The sequence below is a fragment of the Molossus molossus genome, unplaced genomic scaffold (genome assembly GCF_014108415.1).
Source record: "Molossus molossus isolate mMolMol1 unplaced genomic scaffold, mMolMol1.p scaffold_m16_p_5, whole genome shotgun sequence".
In the NCBI taxonomy this organism is placed as follows: domain Eukaryota; kingdom Metazoa; phylum Chordata; class Mammalia; order Chiroptera; family Molossidae; genus Molossus; species Molossus molossus.
This window is the reverse complement of record NW_023425388.1, coordinates 5,967,808-5,993,052: the sequence shown is the minus strand read 5'-3', so window position 1 is coordinate 5,993,052 and position 25,245 is coordinate 5,967,808. Positions and strand designations below refer to the sequence as shown.

The following is a 25,245-nucleotide window of genomic DNA, read 5'->3' as shown; positions in this document are numbered from 1 at the left end:
TGACCCGTGGGGTAGGTGGTTCTTTCATCTCTCACTTCTAGTGGGGACCCCCAGGTCTCAGGAAGTCTCCTGGGCAGCAGGAGCTGCTCTGAGAAGCCAGGTACAGCTGACGTGGCCATTGCGACAGGATGGATTTTTTTCTCGGGCTCCCCTTGGCAAGATTAATGAACCACCCACAAGTACCTTCACTTCCAGGAGGAAGTTGTGTGGATACATATTAATTCATGTCCATCTCTAGTCAAGAGCATTTGGCCATCTGTAACACATGGCACATGGTGATGGTCTGAGAACTCAAAGTGGGGACCTGGGGAAGGGGAAGGGACATGCCTACGCATCACACTCCAGAGCACGAAGGTCTTCCAGGAGCTCCTGGGCCGCGGTCTGCAGGTGGGGGTTGCGGCTCTTGGACATGGCCAGGATGCGCTGCAGGGGCAGGGAGCTCCGGAACTCGGAGGCCGACTTGGAGAACACTTCTGGTTCCAGAACCACTGACTGGACAAGTCGCAAAACATGAAGACACACCTCTGCGTCTGGATCTAGGGGAGAGAGGTAACACTCTGTTCAGAATAAAACTCCTACAGGAATCTCGGGGTAGACACTAACCCTCAAGGATTCTTGAATCTTCTGAATTATAGATTTGATGGTTTTGAAAACTGCAAGCTGACCAGAAACAGCATCACTTCTCAATGTAAAAGCTTAGCTAATAAGAGCAGTGTGACAAAACTCAATTGTCATCTGTTTAGTAACATCCCATCTTCATATATTACTTACAATCACATAACTTTAAAATGCTGAACTAAAAATATGAGGGCTTTTCATGTTGTTGACTGTAATTCTGTCCACTTGCAAGACTGTTTTCTGTTTTTAAAGGTATTACTTCACTTTCACTCTGATTGCAGCAAATTCCTCAGAAACAACATATGGACATGACGTCTGCTCCCACTGGGTTCCAGAGTGACAGGCCACAACACTCACCAAATTCCATTTTCCCACGGGAGGTGCAGAACCTGGCAGCCCTGTGTACACTGTAGCAGTGACTGGAAACAGCTAGACTGAAACAAGTCCATCAGAGAGCACCACTCCTTAACCAGGTGGCCCAGCTCTCCTGACCATTTCTCCCTGTGGGAGCCTAACATGCCACTAACAATTCGCTTCTGGACTGGGTATTGTGATTGGAACCAGACTCAAAATCAGTACCTCTTTCTTAGCACTACCCTTAAAAACCTTTCAGGAAAGTAAACTGAAAGAGTGCACGGAACAAGCCCTCGGTGGGAACTGCCACAATACAAGGCCCACCCAGAGCGTCCCCAGTGAATCAGAGCCCCGGGGCATGGGGCATCGTGAGGACTGCTGTGCTGGAGAGGAAAGAGAACCCTGCTGTGCCCTGGGCAGGGGCAGGGATGTCCTGGGCCCAGACCGTTAGAGTCTCCTATCTTGGGGGAGAAAAGGAAACTATCTCATTCACCCTGTCATCCATCACCCTGTTCTAATTCTCTGAATACCAATTATTCTGTGGATTTAATTCTCCCCTCCCACTGAAAAGCTTCAGGAAAGCAAGGACCTTGTCTGTCTTGCCTATCATTGTATATCCAGCACAATAAATACTTGTTGAATGAATGAGAAGACTGTATTTTATGTGGCTAAAGCTGATGTAATACAAATGATAAGAAAATTTCAGAATAAATAAAATAACTAGGCAGGCTGCAGAGACAGCCCTCAACAAAGGGCAAAGTAGAACAAGTCACTGGAGGTCATAAATGAGACACACAGAGTCTAGGGTGCAGCCCAACGGGAACACTTCACGGTGACATCATCATAAGGAAACAGCTTGGTGACAGCATCAGAAGGGAACACTGACCAAGGGAAAGGCAAATGGTTTATAAGCATCCAAACTGTACAGGGGAGAATAACATGGGACTCGGTCTGTTTGGGCCACAGATTAGCAAATTCTGTGTTATAACTACACAATCTATATTTTTGTTGTTGTTGTTAATCCTCACCCAAGGATGTTTTTCCATTGATTTTTAGATAGCCTGGAAGGGAGGGAGGGAGAGAAACACATCTATTGGTTGCCTCCCGCACAACCCCAAACAGGGCCCGGGGCTGAACCTGCAATCAGGATGTGCCCGTGACCAGGAATCAAACCTGTGACCCTTTGGTCTGAGGGCTGATGCTCTAACTGCTGAGCCAAACCGGTCAGGGCTATACAATCTATCTTTTAAGACAATCATGGAAAACCTAATTACTTAAGACTGAGAGCATTCCCATAGATGGCTCAACTGTAGGTTGAGAAATGGGTAAAGCAACTTGAATGAGAAAAGGCATTCACCAACACAGACAGGACATTGGGTTATTGGACAGGAGTTTCTGAGCAGCAACCACAAAAGTTCTTAACGTAACATGCTGGAAACAAATGAAAAAATAGAAAGTCTCAGCAAAGAAACAGAAGATAGAAAGAACAAAGTGGAAACATTACAACTGAAAAATACAATAACTGAAACTAAAAAACTTGAAGGAGACATAATGGAGAGGCCAGAGGAAAGAATCAGTGAACTGGAGGATAGAACAATAGAAATTACCCCATCTGAATGACAGGGAAAACAGAGCCTCTACATCCAGTGGGACTACAACAAAGACCTAATATCCATGTCACTGCCGTTCTGGAAAGAGAGGGAAAGTCAGCAAGGCTGGAAAATACTCCAAGAAATAATGGCTGAGATTTTACTGTTTGGCAACAGATACAAACCTACAGATCCAAGAAGCTGAGCAAACGCCAAACAGGGTAGACCTCAAGAAATATGTGCCGATACACATCACAGCCAAACATCTGAAAACTGAAGACAAAGAAAAAGTCTTGGAAGCAGCAAGAGAGAAATGACACCTCACCTACAGAAGAAAAACAATCCAATGATACTGGATTTCTCATCAGAAACCATGGAGGCCAGAAGGAAGTGACACAACATTTTCCAGGTGTTGAAACAAAAGAACTATCAACTCAGAATCTTTTACGCAGGGAAAATGTCCTTCTGAAATTAAGGTGAATTAAAATCATTCTCTTTTGAAGAAAAACTAAGAGAAGCTGTCGCAGATTCACTCTAAAAGAATGGCTAGATCACCCAAAAACCTGTACAGGGATGCATAACAGCCTGTTGAGAGAGTAGCTCAGATACTCGGTAGTAGTGCTGCCTCACCTTCCCTACTGCTTGGGCCAGTGGGGCCCTAAATTAACACTGGTCCCTCGTGCAAGCCATGCCCTAGGTAACAGCCCAGAGTCACAAGCAAACATAAGTTCTGATACAATTTCTCCAGTGCCCTGAGATCAACCGTCTCCCCCTGCCTCCCAGAGCTTTCCCCTATGTACCCCTTAGGTAAGACCCCGTGTTGCTACCCAACCTCCACTCTTTGGGTTGGAATTGACAAATCCAGCCCTAGTCAAGGAACCCCAAAACACTCCACCCACAGACCTCAGCCCCAGGTCCTGCCTCTTTCTGTCTGTCTGCCTGGACCTTCCGTGGGGCCCCTGCAGGTTTCCCAGGTCCCTCCTCCAGGACCCGTGAGTAATAAACTCTCTATTTCAGTTCCCCTTGTGGTCTACTGCTGAACCACAGCTCGCCACCCGGCAACCTGTGCTCCACTTACTAAGTGTTAATTTGACAATTTATAACACAGCCCAAAAGTGGAAACAACACAAATGTCCAAGTGATGAATGGATAAACAAAATGTGGTGTATCTACACAATGGACTATTATTTAGCAGTGAGAAGGCCTGAATGATCCTTGAAAACATGATAGAAGCCAGACACAAAAATCTACATATTATAAAATTCCAATTTTATGAATTGCCTGAAATAGGTAAATCCAAAGAGACAAAAAGCAGATTAGTGGTTCCCAGAGACTGGTTGGGAAGAATAATGGGGAGTGAGTGCTAATGGGCATGGGGTTCTATGGTGGTAATAAAAATATCCCAAAATAGTGGTGATAGCTGCACAACTGTGCGAATACACTAAAAACTACTGAACTACTGAGCCTGGTCGGTTTGGCTCAGTAGTCAGAGTGTCGGCCAGCAGAACAAAGAGTTGCGGGTTCGATTCCAGTCAAGGGCATGTGCTTTGGTTGTGGTTCGGTCCCCGGCCCTGGTTGGGGTTGTGGGGAGGTAGCCAGTTGATGTGTCTCTCTTACATTAATGCTTCTCTCCTTCCCTCCCTCCCTCCCTCCCTCCCTTTCTCTCTTTCTCCCTCCCTCCCTCCTTTCCTGCCACCCTATCTGAAGATAAATGAAAAAAATATCCTCAGGTGAGAATTTTAAAAAAAAAAAACACTACTGAATTATGTACTATAAGTTGTTGAAGTTTATGGTATGTGTGTTGTATTTCAACAAAGCCATTTTTAGACAAAGGAGATTAGTGGGAAAACTGACAAAATTTGAATTAGGGCTGAAGATTAGGTAATAAGGGTGTACTAATGTTAGTTTCCTATTTCAATAACTGCTCTAGGGTTATGAAAGTTGTTAACATTAGCAGAAGATAGGTGAGGGTCCTCTCCATGCAATTTTTGCAACTTTTCTGTAAATCTAAAGGAAGAAACAGGAGAGAGAAGAGCTGAAGAAAGTTCTCTGAACAGAAAAGAAATAAGAAGAGAATAAATCTCAGAACATCAAAAAGAAAGAAAGAATAATGAAAAGACCCTGCTTCTCTCAAGTTCTCTAAAGTATGCTCGTTGGCTGAGCAAAAATTATTCCAGCATCTGATGTGGTTTTCAGTGTACACAGGGAGAGTATTTCAGACACTTTTAGAACAAATGGGGGAAGATAAAGAGAGGTGGAGCTTCTACATGTCACTCGAACTGGAAAAGGGCACTATTTCATTAGATGGGGATTAGTTATTACACATAATGTAAAATTACATGAATAAAACCATTTTTCTTGGATGATTCTTGCCAAAATTAGGTTTAATTTCACTAAACTGCATAAATCTCATGTACAATTCAAAAAGTTCTGACAGACAGATGTACACGCCACGTAAAACACAATCCTAACAAGACAGCACCACACACCTACCTTGTGCCCTTCCCCTCCAGCCAGTGCCTCCCCACAAGCACCTGACGTTCTGATTCCCATCACCATAGAGCAGTTCTGCCTGTTCTTGAAAAACATACACATAAAACCACACTTTTTAAAAAAGCACTATTTCATTATTAAAGCTCAGGCAAATCAAACCAGATACAATAATGTTCTCACAAAGTCCTACTAAAATTCTGGACAGACACGCAATCGCTGCATCATACATGTCTCTTCCCAAACAGTGGGTGGGTTTCTCTGGGAATGTCTTCAATGGTAAGTCATTTGGGAGTGGGGAGGAGACGTGTGGGGAAGAGGAGTTATGCTGACAGGGCACCGACAATTATCAACCAGGCATGTAATCTGAACAAGTGGATCAAAGGACTTCTCTGAGCGACATCCGCCACAGCCCTATGCTCTCGGTCACCAGTGCCTGTCACGCACAGACCCTCTGATAAGCCGCAGCTCCCACGTCACATCTGTCACCGCAGCAGCACCTGGGAGAAACTGCACCTGCAGCTCGGCCTGAATCACTGGACTATGTCCATACTGAGCTGCCAAGAGACCACTGGCTCTGCAGGTTGTGTCAGCCCAGGTCACATGTGCACAGCAGGCCAGGGGCCAGGGTGGAAGGTTACTGCTGGCTAAGGACTAGGACTCACCATCGTTAGCAGCAGGCAACATTTGCCTCCCATACTATCTGTGGAGAGACTGGAAGGTTAGGATGTAGCCTCATTTCAATAACATGATGAGAAACTGGGTTAGACTGTATTTCTTTGAACACAAGCAGAGCTGAAATGTTCTACCCTAAAGCTGGTGAATTCTGACCTAGCTTCCTTAGAAAGAAGCCCTGACACCCACAGCTGTCCCCCTCTGATAGGAAGACAGGTCTAAGGACTCCCTCGCCACCTCCCCTCCGCCCCTTCCTATTCTCCAGACACACACTCATCATCCCCACTGACTTAGCTCTATGGGTCCCCAACTGGGTTCTTGGACACGAGTTCCCCAGATGGTGACAGGTGTTTCTGTCTACCTTACATCTCCCCCACTGGGGAGGGGAACAGAGGGCAGAAAAAACAGCACTCTGGGAAGTGAGCCATGGCTAACTCAGGACCAGAAGACAAGGAGATGGCACTGAGACAGCCCTGACTCCACACATTGTGCCAGCCCGTCACAGGCTCTGACCCCCGCGCCCCATTTCTCAGACACAGCCCGTCACGGGCTCTGACCCCCGCGCCCCATTTCTCAGACACAGCCCGTCATGGGCACTGACCCCCACGCCCCATTTCTCAGACACAGGCCCTCACTCTGACGCCAAGAAAACCTGACACACTCGGCCCGCCAGAGCCCCTGACAGCTGACCTGCTCCCTAAGGCACGGCTCACTCTCACACACTCACACGCGCACAGGGCCTATCTGTTCTCAGTCACACTTTAAGTTAAAACAAACAGTCTATCTTTACTTACTACCCTTGTTTTAAAAATTCATGTATTAAGTGCATAAAGTGAAATGTGAAGTGAGCTGAGTTCATCTCCGTGACAGTGGCACATAGGGGTGAAGTGAGTAACCTGAAGCCTCCCACCGTCACCGCAGTGAAGCCAGCCTGTGTGTTTGCATCTGTAGACGGAAGGGTTAGTCATCTACATGGCTGCTGTAGACAGAATGAGGAGACACATGAAAGTGTCTATCGAGACGCTTCGTACATAGCTGGCATTCCACAAACAGCACTTTCCGAACCACAGGGGACAAGACCGCACCCCGCTCTCCCCACCAGCAGCCGTTCTCACCACACAAGCCTTTCTGCTCTTCCAACAGAGCGGTGCCCACCCCCCAGCCTCGGCACTCACACTGCCTGTCCCTCCAGGGAACACGCCTGGAGCCCGTGTCCCACCTCCTGCAGGTCTTTGTGTGGAAGTCAGCTGCTCAGCAGCCTTCCGTGAACACCTCACAATCAAACCAAGAGTAAACACTGCCCTCTTGTTCCTTTCCCTACCTTTTTTCCTCAGTGGCAGTAAATATCGTAACACATGCTGTACGTTTTGCTTGCTTGCTTATTTATTTATTTTTAATATATTTTCATTGAATTTTAGAGAGAGAGGAAAAGAAAGGGAGAGAGAGAGAACATCAATGAGAGAGAAACATCGATTAGCTAGCTGCCTCCTACAAGCCCCCTACTGGGGATCGAGCCGCAACCCGAGTATGTGCCCCAACTGGGAATTGAACCGGTGACCTCTTGGTGCATGGGATGATGCTCAATCCACTGCGCCACACTGGCCAGGCTGTTTTGCTTATTTATTTCCTCTACTGTCTCTCTTCATTCACCAGCTCCCTGAAGGCAAGGACTCAAGACTGTCGGGCTCCCTGCTGTGTCCCCAGTGCCAGGAGCAGTGCCCACACTGAGTAGGGCAGAGCCATAGAGTTGCTGAGGGGGTTAACAGAGTCCAGTGACAGAGGACAAAGGAATTACATAATTCAAAAGAAGAAAACACTGGTACTAGGAGTAAATTAATGAAAGACATTCAAGATCTCTATGTGGGAAACAATATACTATTGAGAGAAAGATCTCTAAACAGTGAAGAGATATATTATGTCACTTACTAAAGTCTCAACACCGTAAAGACATCAGTTTTTTTAAACTGATCTACAGATTCAATGCAATTTCAATAAAAATCAAAACAGCTTCCTTTGTGGAGTTTTACACACAGAGTCTAAAAATTACATGAAAAAGAGTCAATGACAGCAAAGGCATTCTTGAAGGAAAGTAAGATAAGGGAAGGTGTCTGACCGTCTCTCCAGAGGCGATGTGGCACTGCAGGGACGGGGTGGAGCAGGGAGCCCGGAGCACGCGTGGACGCTGGGAAAGCACAGACCTTCCGAGGGGCCGTGGGGGAAGGGCAATCCTGCCAGTAACGGTGCTGCCCGTGGATAACCATATGGAAAGAACACACACAGCAGGGAGATGGGACAACTAAATGCCAAAGGCAGAAAGAAAAAGAAGGCCTCTCGGTGACAGAGGAGAACTTCTGATTTATCAAAAGACACCATTAAGAGAAATAAAGCAAGACATGAAGTGGTAAAATATATGTTCAACTTTTACAAAACCAACAAAGATTCTGTTTCCAGAATGTAAAAATTAGTAAGCCAACAATCTAACAGAAAAACTGGTAGGAGGGCAGAATAGGACTTGACAATAGATGATATCCAAAAGGCCCAGCACACACAGGAACTCATCAGAGAAATGCATGTCAAACCACAATGAGAGAACACCCCTCCCCAGCAGACTGCCTGAGGAAGGTGGCCTACACCAGCAGGTGTTCCTGGGAATGGAAAGCAACCAGAATGTGTCTGTGCCGCTGGTGAAATTTACACCTGGTACAACCACTTTTGAACAGCCCAGCATAAGCTACTAGAGTTGAAGACATGCACTCCCCTCAATCCCAAACTTCCATTTCTAACCGGTGCACCAAAACAAGAAAATACGCATGTTTACCACAGGGAGCACCATAACTTTGGAGCAGCTTTATCAGTTAAAGTCAAAATCCAGAAAGAATCCCAGTGTGCGATCGGAATGGTAAGTGAGTGGTCCAGTTGACATTATGGAATCCTGTGCAGCAGGGGGTCTCCACTGAGGGGGAGCATTCTGCCCTCTGGGGGACATTCTGAATGGCGGGAGACATTTTTGGTTGTCATAACTGGGGGGTTCTACTGGCACTAGTGTGTAGAGGCCGCCGCTTAACCTCCTGCATGCACATGACCCCCCACCCCACAAACGACGCTGCCTGGCTGCCTGCGGTGCTGCGAGCGCCCGTGCAGCAATGAGCGTGTCTACAGGGCCTGCAGCACACGAGCAGCCTCACAGAGAGAATGCGAAGGAGAAGCCAGCACAGAAGCATGATTCCACTTATACAGCGTTCAAAAATGGGAACCAGGAGGAAGCAGGAAGTGATTAGGAGGGAGCCAGTAACTCCCCGTTTCTCAGTCTGGGTGGTGTTAAAAAGTGTTCCTGCCCTGGCCGGTTTGGCTCAGCGGTTGGAGCGTCGGCCTGCGGTCTGGAGAGACCCGGGTTCGATTCCTGCTAAGGGCACGTACTTTGGTTGCAGTTTGTCCCTGACCCTGGTTGGTCGTGCGGTGGCAGCCACTTGATGTGTCCCTTTCACATCGATGTTTCTCTCTCTCTATCTCTTCCTTTCTCTGCCTCCCAGTCTATCTGTACAAAAAATGGAAAAATGTCCTCGGGTGAGGATAAAAAAAAAAGTGTTCCTTTGTGATAATTCTCTTAGCTTTGGTTTTATGTTTTATACACTTTTCTCTAAATATGTGTATTTATTAAATTAATTTTGATAACAGAAGGAAGAAAAAAAGGAAGAAAGGGGAGAAGGCAGGGAGGGGACAGAAAGAAAAATAACAATTTGCTGAAGCCATTCCAGAGAAGCCCTTCCCACATCTGCAGGCCAACCAAACTCCTGCTGTTCCCCTACCTGACAGCCTAGCAAGTGGGTCAGTTCTCCCTGCCACCCACTTAGGGCCACACTGACATCGTTCCTCCAGGGACCCCTCCTTCATGCTATGAGGAGCCTCCTTGCCTGGTTCAGGTCCCAGCTCTGCCACTTGATCCCTGGGTGACATGAGTAGTGACCTCACAGGACTGGTGAAGGGATTATGTGAGTTAAATGCATGCAATGTGCTCAGGATAAGGCCCAACACAGAGCCACACTGAGAAGGGCTAGTTATCATCATCTCATCAAGTTCTTTGTACTGTGTTAAACTAGTTTAAGTCTTGCCTTCTGTGACAATTAATTTCATGTGTCAACTGGACTGGGCTAAGTACACAGCTGGAACCACATGCTTTCTCTGGGTGTGCATGAAGGCGAATCCACAGGCTGAATAAAGAGCACCCTCACCAGTGTGGATGACATCATTCAATCCTTAGAGGCCTGAACAGAACAAGAAGGCAGAGGAGGAGCAAATTCACTCTCTCTGCCTAAGTGTGGTATCATCTCCTGCCTTCAGACATCAGTTCTTTTGGTGTTCGGGCATTTGGGATTAGACTGAATGTCACCATTGGCTTCCCTGCCTCTCCAGCTTGCAGAAGGCAGACCTGGGGACTTGTTGGCCTTCATAATTACATGAGCCAGTTCCTATATCGCCTCTTTAGATGGATGGATGGATGGATGGATGGATGGATGGATAGATAGATAGATAGATAGATAGATAGATAGATAGATAGATAAATGGATAGATAGATAGACAGACAGACAGACAGACAGGCAGGCAGGCAGGCAGACAGATCCTGTTGGTTCCATTTCTCTGGGGAACCCTGACTAATATACCTTCCCTGCAAATTTCTAGCTCTTTAACACAGACTACAAGGCAGGAACTCTCACAGACCGAAACCCAGCGCTGTGCACAATGTTCACATCTTTGCAGACTTGCCCATGCTGCACCTCATCACAGGGAGTCCCACTGCATGCAAGGTGCATGTGGGTTTCCAGGCAGGCAGGAGGGTTGCTGTTCATACCCTGCAGTGGGAATCTCTGCTCTGGGGGGTGGGGGCAGGGAGCAGGGGGCAGCCCCAGCTGACTGTTTATTAGACTCAAGTCTGAGTCCAACTTTGGACAAATTCTGGAAAGAATGCTTTTCAAAACAAGCTACACATCACTGCAGCAGCTCACCCAGCCATGAAATGAAATATTTACTTGGTTTTCCTTTGTTGCCTACAGGTCATTTTTCATTAGGTTAAAGAAATAGGTACCTTGAACATCAAGTCGTAATGTACAAATATCTCTAAAAAGCCACCAGTGTTCTCAATTAAAATCCAAGTAACCCCCATGTCATGCTGCGTACACTATTTGTTCCAAGTGACAAGCAGGCATTTAGAAAATCTCTCACTTTGTCACGTTCTCTCTGAAGCTCTTTAGCCATCACCACGTTTTCTCCCGGGTGGCAATTGTTGAGCCCCTGCAACAGCCTCTAATGATTTCTTTCAGGTTCTTACTGTACCCATCAGCCCCTATGTGTAAATAAAAATGCATGTTACCCCTGAGAGAAGCAACACAATAGGTTTCTCTACAATTACTTCTCTATGATGAGGAAGAAAAATTCCTTGGATCAAGAAAAAATCCCATTAAAATAAGAACAAAATCCACTTTCACAAATCAACCAAAACTATTGTTCTAAGTCTCCAGCCAGGAGACAGTAATCGAGCCGTAGCATGAAGACAGATCAGATTCACGATGTTCTATATTGCCGCAAGAGCCCACATATGAAAACAGCAGTTTGAGTTAATTTAGCACTGCAATATAGTAACAGTGAGCAAATACTCTGTGGGTGCTGTCAATACTGCCTGAGCACCCTGTCATCCTGCATAAGTGCTCCTGCAGTGCTCCTGTTGCCGCAGGGAGTCACCAGGGGATGAGTCCCGGAGAGTCCAACACCGAGCCCTGACCTCTCTCAAAGGCACAAGTTCCCTACACATTCCCTTTGAATGTGGAATGGGGGTCTCAAACTTTACACACATCAAACTAAACTCGATTCCTCTGCTGCTCCTCTGCAGTACTCCCAACAGCACCACCACTAACCCCAAAACCTAAGTGTCACCCTGGACCTCCCTCCCTCATCTGCCCGTCCCTTCGCAGTGTACCTTAAATCCGGTCACCTTGATCATCATCACTGCTCTCACCCTGGGCACACTGCCACAGTCTTCTCACCTAACCTCCTACAACTGCCTCTGACTCCTCTCGGCCTCCCCCACAGCAGCCAGAATGAGCTTAGTACACAGCCCATCAGCCCATAGCCTGCCCTGCTCAGAGTGCTGTCCAAGGTCTTCTCAGCTGTACACCAGCCCTCAGGGATCCAGGCCCAACTCTCGACTCCTCTCCTGCCACTGCCTGCAACCTCTCGAGCCACACTGGCCTCTTCCACTCCCACATTCTCACTGCCTGAGGCTGCTGCAGGGCCCACCTGCTGTCTGTTGTTGGCCCATGATGCTCTGCTCGCAGATCTCTGCATGCTTGTCCTTTGCTTCACTTAGGTCTCCACTCAAATGCCTAAGGAGCAGACCCTAAAGAATGGTCACTCTTGCCCAGCCAGTGTGGCTCAGTGGACTGAGCATCATTCTATGGACTGAGAGGCCCTAGTTCGATTCCCGGTCAGGACACATGCCGGATTGCAGGCTCGATCCCCAGCTGGGGGCATGCGGGAGGCGGCCGATCAATGTTTCTCTCTCACATCAATATTTCTTTCTCTCCCTTCCTCTCTCTCTAAAAAATCAATAAAAACATATTTTTTTAAAAAAAAGTGGTCACTCTGGAACCCTCATGCCACTCCACCTTTATTTGTACTGATGATGTACGCCATTCTGTTCCTTGTCTAGCCTCTGCCCCTGAATGTAAGCTCCACAAGGGAAGGACTCCGTTCATTTCTGAGCCTCTGTTCCTAGGACACGGCCCAGAGCTCAGTGAACACTTGGGAAAACGAGCTGCCTGAGTGTGCTCCAAGCCCAGCTCACCCTGTGCCTGGGGACCAGCCTGGGGGACACCTGAGCCTCCCACTGTCACAAGGACAGGTAGAGCCCCTCACTGCCATGAGGAAGGTAAAACCCCACGGCTACAGAGTCGGGTAGAGTACCCTACCATCCAGGGGGAGGCAGGTAGAACTCACCACTGCCGCAAGGGCAGGGAGAGCCCTCAGCTCAGCAACAGAGTCTATGGAGGGGATGTCGAGCCCCTGCAGGGTACTTCGTGGGAGACAAAAAAAAAAAATACATCTAGTCTCTAGTCTATTACCTAGTTAGGAATTTTTGTGGTGGTTGTTACCTCAGTCAAGGATATGTTTTCTATTGATTTCTAGAGAGAGTTGAAGGGAGGGAGGGAGATGGAGAGAGAGGGAGAGAGAGAGGGAAACACTGATGTGAGAAGAGACACATAGATTGGCTGCTTCCCAAACACAGCATGACTGGGGGGGGGGGGGCGTTGGGGATCGAACCTGCAACCCAGGTATGTGCCCTTGATCAGGAATCAAACCTGCGACCCCTAGTGTGCGAGCTGATGCTCTAACCACTAGCAACACTGTCCAGGGCAGGGAATTTTTTAAAAATAAAATAGTTCCAGGCCATTAACAAGGAACAGATCAGAAAGTGCAAATGTGAGTCCCTTTGTAAAGCTCACCATGGGCTCTGGAAAAGGAATGACTGGCCTGGGGGCCAGGATGTCTGGAAAGGCTCCTAGGGAGCGGCTTCAAGCTGGGCTCTGGAGGTCCGGGAACATACTGCACCGAACCATTAGATCCCTGTGAGACGGATGGACTCGTGAAACTATAGCCTATTTTATGCTTCTAATTTTTCTTTCCAAAATTCAAAGAGATGTTATTACTTCAACCATTACAAATTGAAACCCCCTCATCTTGGCTTCTCGCATTAGCTCGTCTGTTTCTGAATTACACTCTAGCACAGATTCCTCACTTGCCTCCTTCCAAAACCACTTCTCAACTTTTCAACACGATACTTTAGACAACAGATCACACACAGAGGGAAGTGGAAAAGGTGTTGCTAAGCCCAATGAGGAATTTGCTCCTTTTCTAAAATACACCCGCGTGGCAGATGGGTCAGCTCGGATGTGTATGCGGAGCCTGAATCACAAGCAGTTTAGTCCCACTTCAGCACGTGCCAAAATGCACTCGAATAAGCAGGTGTCAGTAACCGGGAAAGACACTGCTGGCAAACACGAAGCCTCAGGATGGTGTCATGTATTAAGTGGAGGCAACACGTAACTATTACAGTTTAAGTTAAAGGGAGGTTTAATTTATAAATTCGGCATTGCTCAGGAGAAAACACACATGCTCAGGCGCAGAGCCAGATGAGCACACTGCACACAGTACTTCTGAATGACTGGCCTTGACAAGGATGGTGTCCATGTTCTCTGAGGCTCTGCTTCCTCATCAATAAACTGGAAGAACACCCGTCTCAGAGTCTCAGAGCCTTGCAGGAGGTGACACGCGTAAGCTTGTGCCAGGCAGAGCTGGTACTCAATAAGTATTGCTAGTAGGTCTCTGGATACCATGCCTCCTTCAGCCATGAGGACTATCACCTACCTATGGCCTGACAATTTAGGAATCTTATCTGAAAGATCTTTCCAAGAATTACCTTTTGGTTTGGTTTTCCAGAAAGTTTAGTCTATGGGTAGTAAATGTTAAATATGAGAGTTTGTGCCAGAAAACGTGTTATTCACTCTGATGGGACCGCGTGGGGAGAGGCGGAGAAGGGGCTGAGGAGGGTGGTGGGCACATACAGCCTGCACCCACATGCTTTCTGAGGAGGAGGAAGGCCAGAACCCCAAGGAAAACATGAATCTACCAAATTTCCCCATTCTGTAATTTTCTTCGCTGGACTTTTGCCCTCACGTGAAGAGGGGAAAAAAATGAAAAGAAAAGCAAAAAGTACCAGTGACCCATGGGACAATATCCAGCATGTCACTGGATCCCTAGAAGAAGATGGGGAGAAGACATACACACATTTTGAAGAAGTAATGGCTAAAAATATCCAAATTTAAGGTAAACTACACACCGACAGATCCAACAAGATAAAACTGCGCCACGGCACATCATAATCAAACGGCCGAGAACCAGTGATGAAGAGCAACTTTTAAAAGCAACGAGAAGAAAGCATGTTAGAGAAGAACACAGGTACACATGGCAACAAACACCTTGTTAGAAACCACGCAGGCCAGAGGATGGTAGAGCAACACCTTTAAAGTAATGGGAGAAGAAAACCTGCCAACCTCAAATTCTGCACCCAGCGAAAATATCTTCCCAAAAGAAAGCGAAGGAACACTTTGGAAGACAACCAGAGACTGAGGGAACTCAACGCCCAGACCTGCACCTCAGGGATGCTGAGAGCTCTCAGGCACAAGGACCAGGTGGAGACTGGGTCTGCACATAGGGTGCAAAGCCCCAGAAAAGGTGAATGCATAGATGCTCTCTCACACCTCTGCGATCCTTTAAAAGGTAGCTGTTCAAAGAAAAAATAAAAATGTTTTGAGGTTTTCGACATACATGACAACGAAAGGATGGGAGAGGGAAGGAGCCCACGGCCGTGAGCCTCGCACACTATGTCAGCGGGTGGGGTGTTCTGAAGGTGGACTATGATAAGGTAAACATGTGCATATTTCATACCCCAGAGTAACCACTAAAAGAAAAATTAAAAAACAAAACAAAAATATATAGCTAATAAGCCAATAATGGAGATAAAATAGAATCACAAACTACTACTAAATGAATCCAAAAGAAACCAGACATTGAAGGGGAACAAGAAAAAGAATAGAAAAGACAAGTAAATAGCATGATGACATTTACACCCAGACAAGTTAATAATCACATTAACTATAAATGACCTAAATACAATTAAAAGTAGACACTGTCAAATTAATTTTATTTTCTTTAAAGATTTTTTTTTCTTTATTACTTTTAGAGAGAGAGGAAGGGAGAGGAAGAGAGAGATAGAAACATTGATGAAAAAGAGCACTGATTGGCTGCTTCCTGCATGCCCCCCACTGGCGATCGGGCCCACAACTTGGGCATGTGCCCTGACCAGGAATTGAACCAGCAACCTCTTGGTGCATGGGTCCAAGCTCAACCACTGAGCCACAACAGCCACGCATGTCAGATTAATTTTAAAAATACAAGGTCCAACAATGATATATTGTTTACAATACAGCTACATTTAAACATAAAGACACTGACAGGGTAAAATGATGGATATATATATATATTTTTAATATTATATATATAATATTCATATAGGGTGTCACAAAAATGCATACCTAACTTTGAATAGTTATGAAGCCAGTGTTCATTAAAATTTATTTCATTTTCGCCCTGGCCAGTTTGGCTCAGGGGTTAGAGCGTCGGCCTGCGGTCTGGAGAGACCCGGGTTTGGTTCCCGCTAAGGGCACGTGCCTCGGTTGCAGTTTGTCCCCGGCCCTGGTTGGTCGTGCGGGTGGCAGCCACTCGGTGTGTTCCTTTCTCATCGATGTTTCTCTCTCTCTCTGTTCCTCTCTCTCCCTCCCACTCTACCTGAACAAAAAATGGAAAAATGTCCTCGGGTGAGGATAAAAAAAATAATAATAATAAAAAAAAATTTATTTCATTTTCAAAATGTAATAGAATCTACAGACACCCTGAATACATTTTGGGACACCTGTATATGCGGATATACTAGTACTAATCAAGAGGAAGCTGCAGTGGCTACACTGACCAAGGGCAAAGCAGGATCTGAGGAAGGATGATACCAGGGTGAGAAAGGACATTTTGCAATGATAAAGGCACCATTCACTGAAAGGACAGAACGACCCTAAATGGGCATGCACTTTACAACAGCACTTCAGAACCAAGTAAGTCCGGACCAGTTGGCTCCGTTAGTTGGAGCATTGTTCCGTACACCAAAAAAGGGTTTCGGGTTCAATCCCCAGTCAGGGCTCATACCTAGGGTTTGAGTCCCAGTCAGGGTGTTTACGGGAAGCAACCGATCAATGTTTCTCTCTCACATTGATGTTTCTCTCTCTCTCCCTTCCTCTCCCTAAAAATCAATAAAAAACCATATCCTTGGGTGAGGATTAAAAAAAAAAAAAAATTGAGTTAAGTGAAAACTGAAAAAACTGAAAGGAAAACTAAACAATTCCACAATGACAGTCACAGATGACTGTACCCCTCTAGATGACAGAAAGGACAAGTAGAAAACAGTCAGGATACAGGGGACATAAACAAATTATCAGCCAGCTTCAAAGTACTGACATTCATAGAACCCGCCATCCAGTAACAGCAGAATATACACTCTTTTCAAGTGATGTGGAATTTTACACGATAGCCCACATTTTGGGCTATGAAATAAGTTTCAGTAAGTTTAAAAGGACGGCAATCATGTATGCTCTCTGACCACAGTGGAATTAAATTAGAAATCAGTATTGAAAAGATATCTGGGAAATCTCCAAATATTTGGAAATTTAAAAAGTCAATTTGAGCCCTGGCTGGTTTTGCGCAGTGGTTAGTGTCGGCCAGCAGACCAGAGAGTCCCGGGTTCGGTTCCTGCTAAGGGTACATAACTCGGTTGCAGTTTGTCCCCGGCCCCGTTTGGGGTCGTGTGGGTAGCATCTCACATCAATGTTTCTCTCTCTCTTCCTCCCTCTCTCCCTCCTGCTCTATCTGAAGATAAATGCAAAAATGTCCTTGGGTGAGGATTAAAAATAAATAAATAAAAAATAAAAAGTCAATTTGAATAAGAACATGTGCCATACAGCATATTGAAGAGTAAGGGGTGTCATGAAGTCATTTAGATAAATGGTGTCACAATTCTCCATAAGTTAGAAATACTTTATATACGACATCATGTTACACACTACATTAGTCTTAGGTAAGGATGATGATTCACATATTTTCAAGACACAAAGATGCAGAAGCATTCTCTTCATTGCAAATTACACAGGGATCCTCGAGAGGTCCCCCAGACACAATTGCAGACCCTAGATCTGTCCCACAGCCTCTCATACCCACAGATGCTGTGAAGGCCCCTCTGACACCCCTCTCCTTACCCACACCTCCGACTCCCTCCCTCCCTCCTCTCCTCCAGCCCTAGCCCTTAAGCACGATTCCTCTCCCCGCAGCTCAACTGATTCTGCTTTTCCCAAGGAACCAGGGATATCCGACGTGAAGCCTATCAGCCTCCCTCAGTGATGTCTCAGGTCTTGTTCATCTTTTCTCTCACTCTCAAATGACATCCGGCTCAACTGTCCCCCTTCACAAGAGCAATCATCACCAGCTCGACTTTTCCTTGCTACATCCCAGCTGAGAGAACATGGGGAGGCTCAGCCATCCCCACCTGCACACCAGTGGTGCTTCCTAATGTTTAGGGCATAGATGAGTGAATCCATGAGTGAGTGATTTTAAGAGAAAACAGGTCCACCAGAAGTCACCTGCCACATTCCTGCATGGGTGAGCAAAGCAGGGTTCGATCCCGGCTCCCCCACTTTCTAGAACTGTTGACTCCAGAAAAACCCCTTTCTGAGAGCCACTGCCCAACGTGACAGATGGGGTGAACGCAGCCCATTTCAGCATTCACTGAGAGGGTGAGCCCCACGTGCAGTGCCCTAGGACAGTGTGCAGTCCACAAGATATGGGGTTCCCCCAGGAACTTATAAATAACACCCCATACTCTCTGAGTGAAATGAGGAAAATCTCATACTCAGAACATATAAATTAGGAACCTAACTGAAAATATGAGTAGAGAGTTGTAGACAGGTTGCAATCTCCAGAGACCAGACTTAAGTTCTTTTGTTCATATGATAAACACCGATGAAACAGATGAGCCTCAGACTCCGGGTCTTGGCTGAGTACACAGAGGCTCGGTGTCTGCCCTTAAGGGCACCGACAGTATGATGGTAATGGTGGGCACCCTGGTGGGGACGATCATGCGAAAATGAAGAAGCTGGCCAGGCTTGAGTACGGCACAAGGCCATGCAGAGGCAGTGCTGGGAGGCTGCTGCGGACTGAGCAGAACATGGGCCCGTCACTGGAGCCCAGCTCCGTGCTAAGGGACTGGGGGGACTTCCCAGGCTTCTGGGCTCATCTTCTTCCATTCTCTGCACATCTTCTCATGCTTTGGGGGCAACTCTGTGACAGGTAGCCTGGCTCACTAAAGAGTCAGAAACAAGCCCTGGCCGGTTTGGCTCAGTGGTTAGAGCATCAGCCTGCAGTCCGGAGAGACCCGGGTTCGGTTCCCGCTAAGGGCACGTACTTCGGTTGCAGTTTGTCCCCGGCCCTGGTTGGTCGTGCGGTGGCAGCCACTCGATGTGTCCCTTTCACATTGATGTTTCTCTCTCTCTGTCTCTTCCTCTCTCTCCCTCCCACTCTATCTGTACAAAAAAAAAAAAAAGGAAAAATGTCCTTGGGTGAGGATAAAAAAACAAAAACAAAAACAAAAACAAAAAAAAAAGAGTCAGAAACAAGGAAGAAGGTGCTCTGGATGGGGATGAGAGCATCCTCATCACCAGCAGTGACCACCCCAAGGTCAAGTACTCCATCAGCTTCTTGCCCTGTAAGTCTTAGTTTCTACAAGTGAGCATGACCTGAGGTAGCCTTTCATTATCTAGATCATTCCAGGTCCCTGAAAGAGGAAGAGGGCCCAGACCACGAGCCCAGCAGGGCCCTTAGCAGACTGCCACCATCAAGCCTCCACTGGAAATCATCACAGTCACTTTACCATGCCCTTTTGAACTATCAACTATTCTATTTAGCACTTAAATTTCATTAAAAAAAAAAACCCACTGACCTCTTATGAGTCAGTTGCCACATACTGGCTGACTCCTCAAATCTGAATCCAGCAAATCTACAAGCTGGGTGTTCACCTTGGGACCACTGGTTCTCCCACTGTTTTTTGAGCTTAAAAAAACTATCCTAAAATTCTGATAAAAGCTGTGCACCAATCCCCACCACAACATATACACCCAACCCCCTCAAAGATGCCAGAGTTACAAGGGTCTGGCCTGAGGAGGAAGCCAGCAACTGACTGGACCGATCTTGGTCTCCCCACTGGGAGATGCCTCCCTTGCCCCGCCTCAGACCCTCGGCACTGCCAGAACAGCCAAGCGGAGCTGCTCTCCTGCTGAGGGCGGCTGGAGCCAGCACGGCCAGCCAGCGGACTCTAGCCCAGGCTGACAGAGCCCTCAGCAGGAGCGGCGGGAGGCCTTCCCTCCCCTTCTCACTGCTAATGGACTTCCCACTATGCTTTTAAAACAGTCTGTTCATATTTTCTTTCTGATTTAAGAACTGGAACTAAAAATCTTTGGACCTGTAGGGTTTGGTATTTTTCAAAAATTGTGATGTATTTATATCACAATTCTGGTAATAGGCAGTCAGCTACAGACAAAGGTGACAGTCTCATTTGGACTCACAAACACCTAGTCATTCCAGGTGCTGCAGTACCATCTCGTCATATTGAAGATCAGAGCAACTTATTTCAAAGACTGTGCATTTCCAAAGAGAAGTTATAAACCTGCCTTGAGAACTATACCCATCACCTGGCCCTCAGACTCTCCCCTCCACCTGGCCCTCGGACTCTCCCCTCCACCTGGCCCTCGGACGCTCCCCTCCACCTGGCCCTCGGACTCTCCCCTCCACCTGGCCCTCGGACGCTCCCCTCCACCTGGCCCTCGGACTCTCCCCTCCACCTTGCCCTCGGACGCTCCCCTCCACCTGACCCTCGGACGCTCCCCTCCACCTGGCCCTCGGACTCTCCCCTCCACCTGGCCCTCGGACGCTCCCCTCCACCTGGCCCTCGGACGCTCCCCTCCACCTGGCCCTCGGACGCTCCCCTCCACCTGGCCCTCGGACTCTCCCTTCCACCTGGCCCTCAGACTCTTTTTTTTTTTTTAATATGTTTTTATTGATGTTAGAGAGAGAGGAAGGGAGAGGGAGAGAAATAGAAACATGGATGAGAGAGAAACATCAATATCAATCAGATTCCTCCTGCATGCCTCCTACTAGGGATTGAGCCCATAACCTGGGCATGCACCCTGACCAGAATCGAACCAAGCGACCAACCACTAAGCCACACCAGCTGGGCCCTCAGGCTCTCTTTAGGAACTCAAGAGAATGCATCTCTCCAGCTGCAAGGTGGGGGAACTGATGTCCAACTACGGTAGGTCAAACTGCAGTACTGGCTGCCCTCTGACAGCCTGATACTTTCTAAAAGAAGATGATAATAAAAATGACTTACATCTGCCTAGCAAGTTGCCACTTACAAAGTACTTTCATATACATTACTGCATTTCTACTTTGGGGAAAAATCTCTTCAGGACAAAAGAAACTGAATTTCTCTGCTGTCAAGTGACCCTGCACCTTCACTGACTCAGGAGGAAGGGGCAGGCTGTTGGGATCCTGCTGTGGAGTAAGAAAATCCCTAAAGGCATCTCTCCTCCTACCTGTAGTAAAAAGGGAGCCAAGATTAGGGCAAACTGAAGACAGTGGTAGGTCCTAAGGATATTTACATCATAACTCAAAAGTCATTTTCCCATTCCCGTTCCCATGGTGTGAAATGTTATCAACATCTGACATGGGACCACCCTCCCAGGCCTGGACCTCAGTAGCTTCAGGTTCTAGGCAGGAAAGAAGTTGGGGTCGGCCATCGTTCCACACCTTCTCGATTGCCCACAGCACTAAAGTGCCCACCACCACGCACTTCAGGCAGCGTCTCTAGAGCGCCACAGTGCCCAGCCGCGCGGCCTCGGGAGCTCTGCCCTTCCTGTGTCTTCATGCCCCTCACACGCCGGCCGTCAGGACCAGTGCAGTAAGGAGCAGCTTTAGTCCAGTGCCGTCACACATGATGGGCAGAGTAAATGAGTTGTACTCACATTTGCTCCTGTAGTTCAGGACACAAATAACACATGGTCAGCAGGGGCTAAAAAATAAGCCAGTCATGTGTCTTCCACAAAGCATCAAGCTAAGGTGACCCTCTACTCTCACATCTCATGGCTGAAACCTTGCCTCAGTGAGGCAAATCCTTTATTTTTTATCCTCACCGCAGGAAAATTTCCCATTTATCTTTAAATGGAGGGAGGGAGAGAGAGAGAGAGAGAAACATCGATGCAAGAGATACACATCAACTGGTTGCCTCCCATGCAACCCCAACTAGGGCCGGGACAGCCTGCAACCGAGGTTCGTGTCCTTGGCCACAGTCGAACCCGGGTCTCACTGGTCTGCGGGCCAATGCTCTAATCGCTAATCCAAACTGGCCAGGGCAGTGACGTGAAACCTTTCAAAGAATAACATAATTATTGTCTGTGTTCCTAAGAATTAAGCACTCTGTGCACAGTCTTAAAAATTAAACACAAATATTACATTTGGCTGAGGTTTCAAATCACACAAAGTGAAGTAAAACATGGCTAACTCTGTTTAAAAAAAATGTGCACTGAATTTATCTGAAGCCAAATAATGCTTTTAATTATCCTGACCACATCCTTAGTACCCAATTTTCACTTATTATTGATATTAACAGCTACATTAAAGAAACTGTTCAATTGTACGACATTGTTTTTTATAAGTCTAAAATGGAAAAACTGTGGTACTTCCACGTAGTCCAACCCAGCCCTATGCCCAGGCCCTGTGCTGGGGGGCTCTGTGCCGATGGACTAACTGAATTCCTGTGACTGCTCAGGAGCAGGTGCCACTGACACCATTTTACAGAAGCAGAGTGGGAGCCAGTCGACAAACTTGTTCAAGACCAACAGCTAGCCCTGGGCTTACCGGTTAGAGCATCAGCCCGTGGACCAATGAGTTGAGGGTTCAGTTCCGATCAAGGGCACATACCTCAGTTGTTGTTCATCCCCAGCCCTGGTCAGGCTCCTGCAGGAGGCAGCCAGTCGACCTGTCTCTCTCAAATGGATGTTTCTCGCCCCACCCCTTCCCTCCCACTCTATCTGAAGATAAATGGAAAATATATCCTCAGGTGAGGATTTAAAAAAAAAAGACCAACAACTAGCAAGTCGGATCTGCACCCTTATTCTGCCACCTCCACGTCTCAACCACAGGCAAAGGGCTCTGTTAGCTTCTCTATTTGCACTTTGTACCTTCGTGTTTTGTCAAAAGGAGCAAATCAGGTAAGTTGATGCTGGCAGGATGTATTTTCAAGCAAATGCAGATGTTACTTCCAACCAGTATACCTTTTTTATATCCCTTCATTCTGCATATCAAGAAACTTAAACTCAGTCAGTGTGGCTCAGTGGATTGAGCGTCGTCCCATGGACTGAGAGGTCCTGGTTCAATTCCTGGTCAGGGCACATGTCTGGGTTGCATGCTGGATCCCCAGTAGGGGGCGTGCAGGAGGCAGCTGATCAATGTTTCTCTCTCACGTGGATGTTTCTCTCTCTCCCTTCCAATCTCTCTAAAAAAATCAATAAAAACATATTTTAAAAAGAGGAAACTTGAAACTGATTTAGGAGATTTTGTTGTATTTACTACAGAAACAGTGAATCAGAATACGTCAACCAAAAGTTCAAAAATCCAAGTACACTGGCTTAAGCAGTAATAACATTTATTACTCATATCAAGTCTAGAAACAGGGCTGCATTTAACGGCTTGATTATGTCATCAAAGAACTGGGTCCACTCTCTCCACTGTCCTCCACACCATGACCTGTGAAGCCGACTCGCCTTCCTCATGGGGAGATGCAACCAGCATGCAGGGCGACATGCTTCCTCATTCACATCCAATGAGGGAGAAGCCTTTCCACTGTCCTTGGAGTTTGGATGAACCGACCTAGCTCACGTGCCCACCTCCAGACCAGTGACTGTGGGCAGAAGGATGCTGTGCACTGACTGGCTTAAGCCTTGACACCAAAACCAGTCACAATGACAGGATTGCCATGACTGCCTCATCCCTGTCTCACACATGGAAGTCACCTGAAGAGATGTGACAACCTGACGCCGAGACCCCACTCCCAAACAATTAGATCGCAACCTCTAGAGATGGGGACCCACGCGGGACTATCAGGGCACGTGTGTGTGTGTGTGTGTGTGTGTGTGTGTGTGTGTGTTCTGTATTTCTTCTTTATTGAAGTCATGGTCCATGAGAGGGAGAGTGAAGCTCTGAATAGTTAGATACGAGGGAGAGATGCAGGAGCCGCCCACAGTGTCCGATATACACAGAGACAACAAAATAAGTCATGGAAGAAAGGCGGTGTGGTTCCCAATTCAAGCTGCCAGGCTTGGGAACTGTCTTACCCTCAGCACTGTCTCCAGTGCACAGTTCGGTGTCATGCAAAACAGGCATAGTAACCTCAGAGTGCTATGACCGACAGCTATAACAGCAACTGCAGAATGCTGTAAAGCACATGTACCTAAGCCGAATTCTCATGGGCACCTTCTCAGGTTAAATGGGGTGGAGGGATGCAGGTCCCTGCCTCCTGCGCTGCTCCTGGGTGAAGTCACGGAGGTCGCCTGGTACCCTGGCAACGTCTGCTCTACATAAGCCTCTGTGGCCTGGTGGGACGTTCTGGCCGGAGGGTGACGTAGGCAGGACCGGCTCTTTACCTTCCAGTTCCAGCCGGGACTTCTCCTGGAGCCATATCACCTTGGGACACGAAAGTTTTTCTCTATAATTTTAGCACTTAAAATGTTATATTTGTGTCCAAGAAATATAAGAACAAAGATTTAATAAATGCTAACTCCCCAATTTTCATCTTCTAAAGGTTTTCTTTTTGTTTTTTTTTTAACTTCTGAATAAAAATGGCTTCTAAGATGTTCCATAACTAATGTCATCAGCAGAATGTGTTCACAGCTGGAAGGCTTACAAATCACATGGGAAATTTCATTAACTGAAGTTTAATAACCTTATAAAGAACAATAATCCTAAGCCCTGGATCTTTCATCAGTGAGTTAATGAAAAACACTATCCTTTTTTAAAGAATAATGCAGAATTTGTAGAGAAAGAATTATAATAATAATTATTCTAATATTAGTGGCCTATATTAAACCGTCAAAAATAAAACAAATATCACATTTTAGTAACTTACTTTTATGCCAGAAAAGAAGTCACCATTTAAATATGAACAAGACCTGGCCGGTTTGACTCAGCGGTTAGAAAGTCAGCCCACAGACCAAAGAATCTCGGGTTCAATTCTGGTGAAGGGCGCATACCTCAGTTGCAGATTCAATCCCTGGCCCTAGTTAGGGTCATGTGGGAGGCAGACAATCAATATGTCTCTCTCACATTGATGTCTCTTTCTCTCTTTCCCTCCCTCCCACTCTTATCTTTAAAAAAAAAATCAATGGAAAAATATCCTCGGGTGGGGATTAAAAAAATTAAATTAAAAAGAAAAAAAGATGAACTAGAAGAGAAAATAACACCTAGTCCAAAAAAAAGGTTAAGGTCACGGTGTATTTTGAAGTAAGGTATATTGATTCTTATTTTTGATTACTTCTTTTCTATTTGAAATTAAAACCTGAGAATTAGAATCTGATTAGTCTTAAACAAATGCAAACACATAGAACTCTTTCACTAAAAACCCCCAACCCAGGGCGCATCCCCTTCACTACTACTGCTCCCATTTCCTGACCCTCCCTGTTCTTAGTTCTGTCCTCCACAAAAGTCTTCTCAAAGATCGCCGGTGACGCTGTTGTCAAAGCCTTTTCTCCATTCCTGTGTTCGGGAT

The 25,245-nt window shown here is 46.7% G+C and overlaps 1 protein-coding gene across 2 annotated transcripts in view; it reads right to left on the bottom strand.

The window, feature by feature from the left end:
- Positions 1-327: 327 nt before the first annotated feature.
- Positions 328-25,245, bottom strand: part of LOC118617564 (heat shock transcription factor 2 binding protein) — a 100,680-nt gene continuing 75,762 nt past the window's right edge. For both annotated transcript variants that reach the window (XM_036243548.1, XM_036243549.1), the window contains one exon: positions 328-536. In XM_036243548.1, the coding sequence (XP_036099441.1) occupies positions 328-536 (209 nt within the window). The remainder of the gene's footprint in view (positions 537-25,245) is intronic.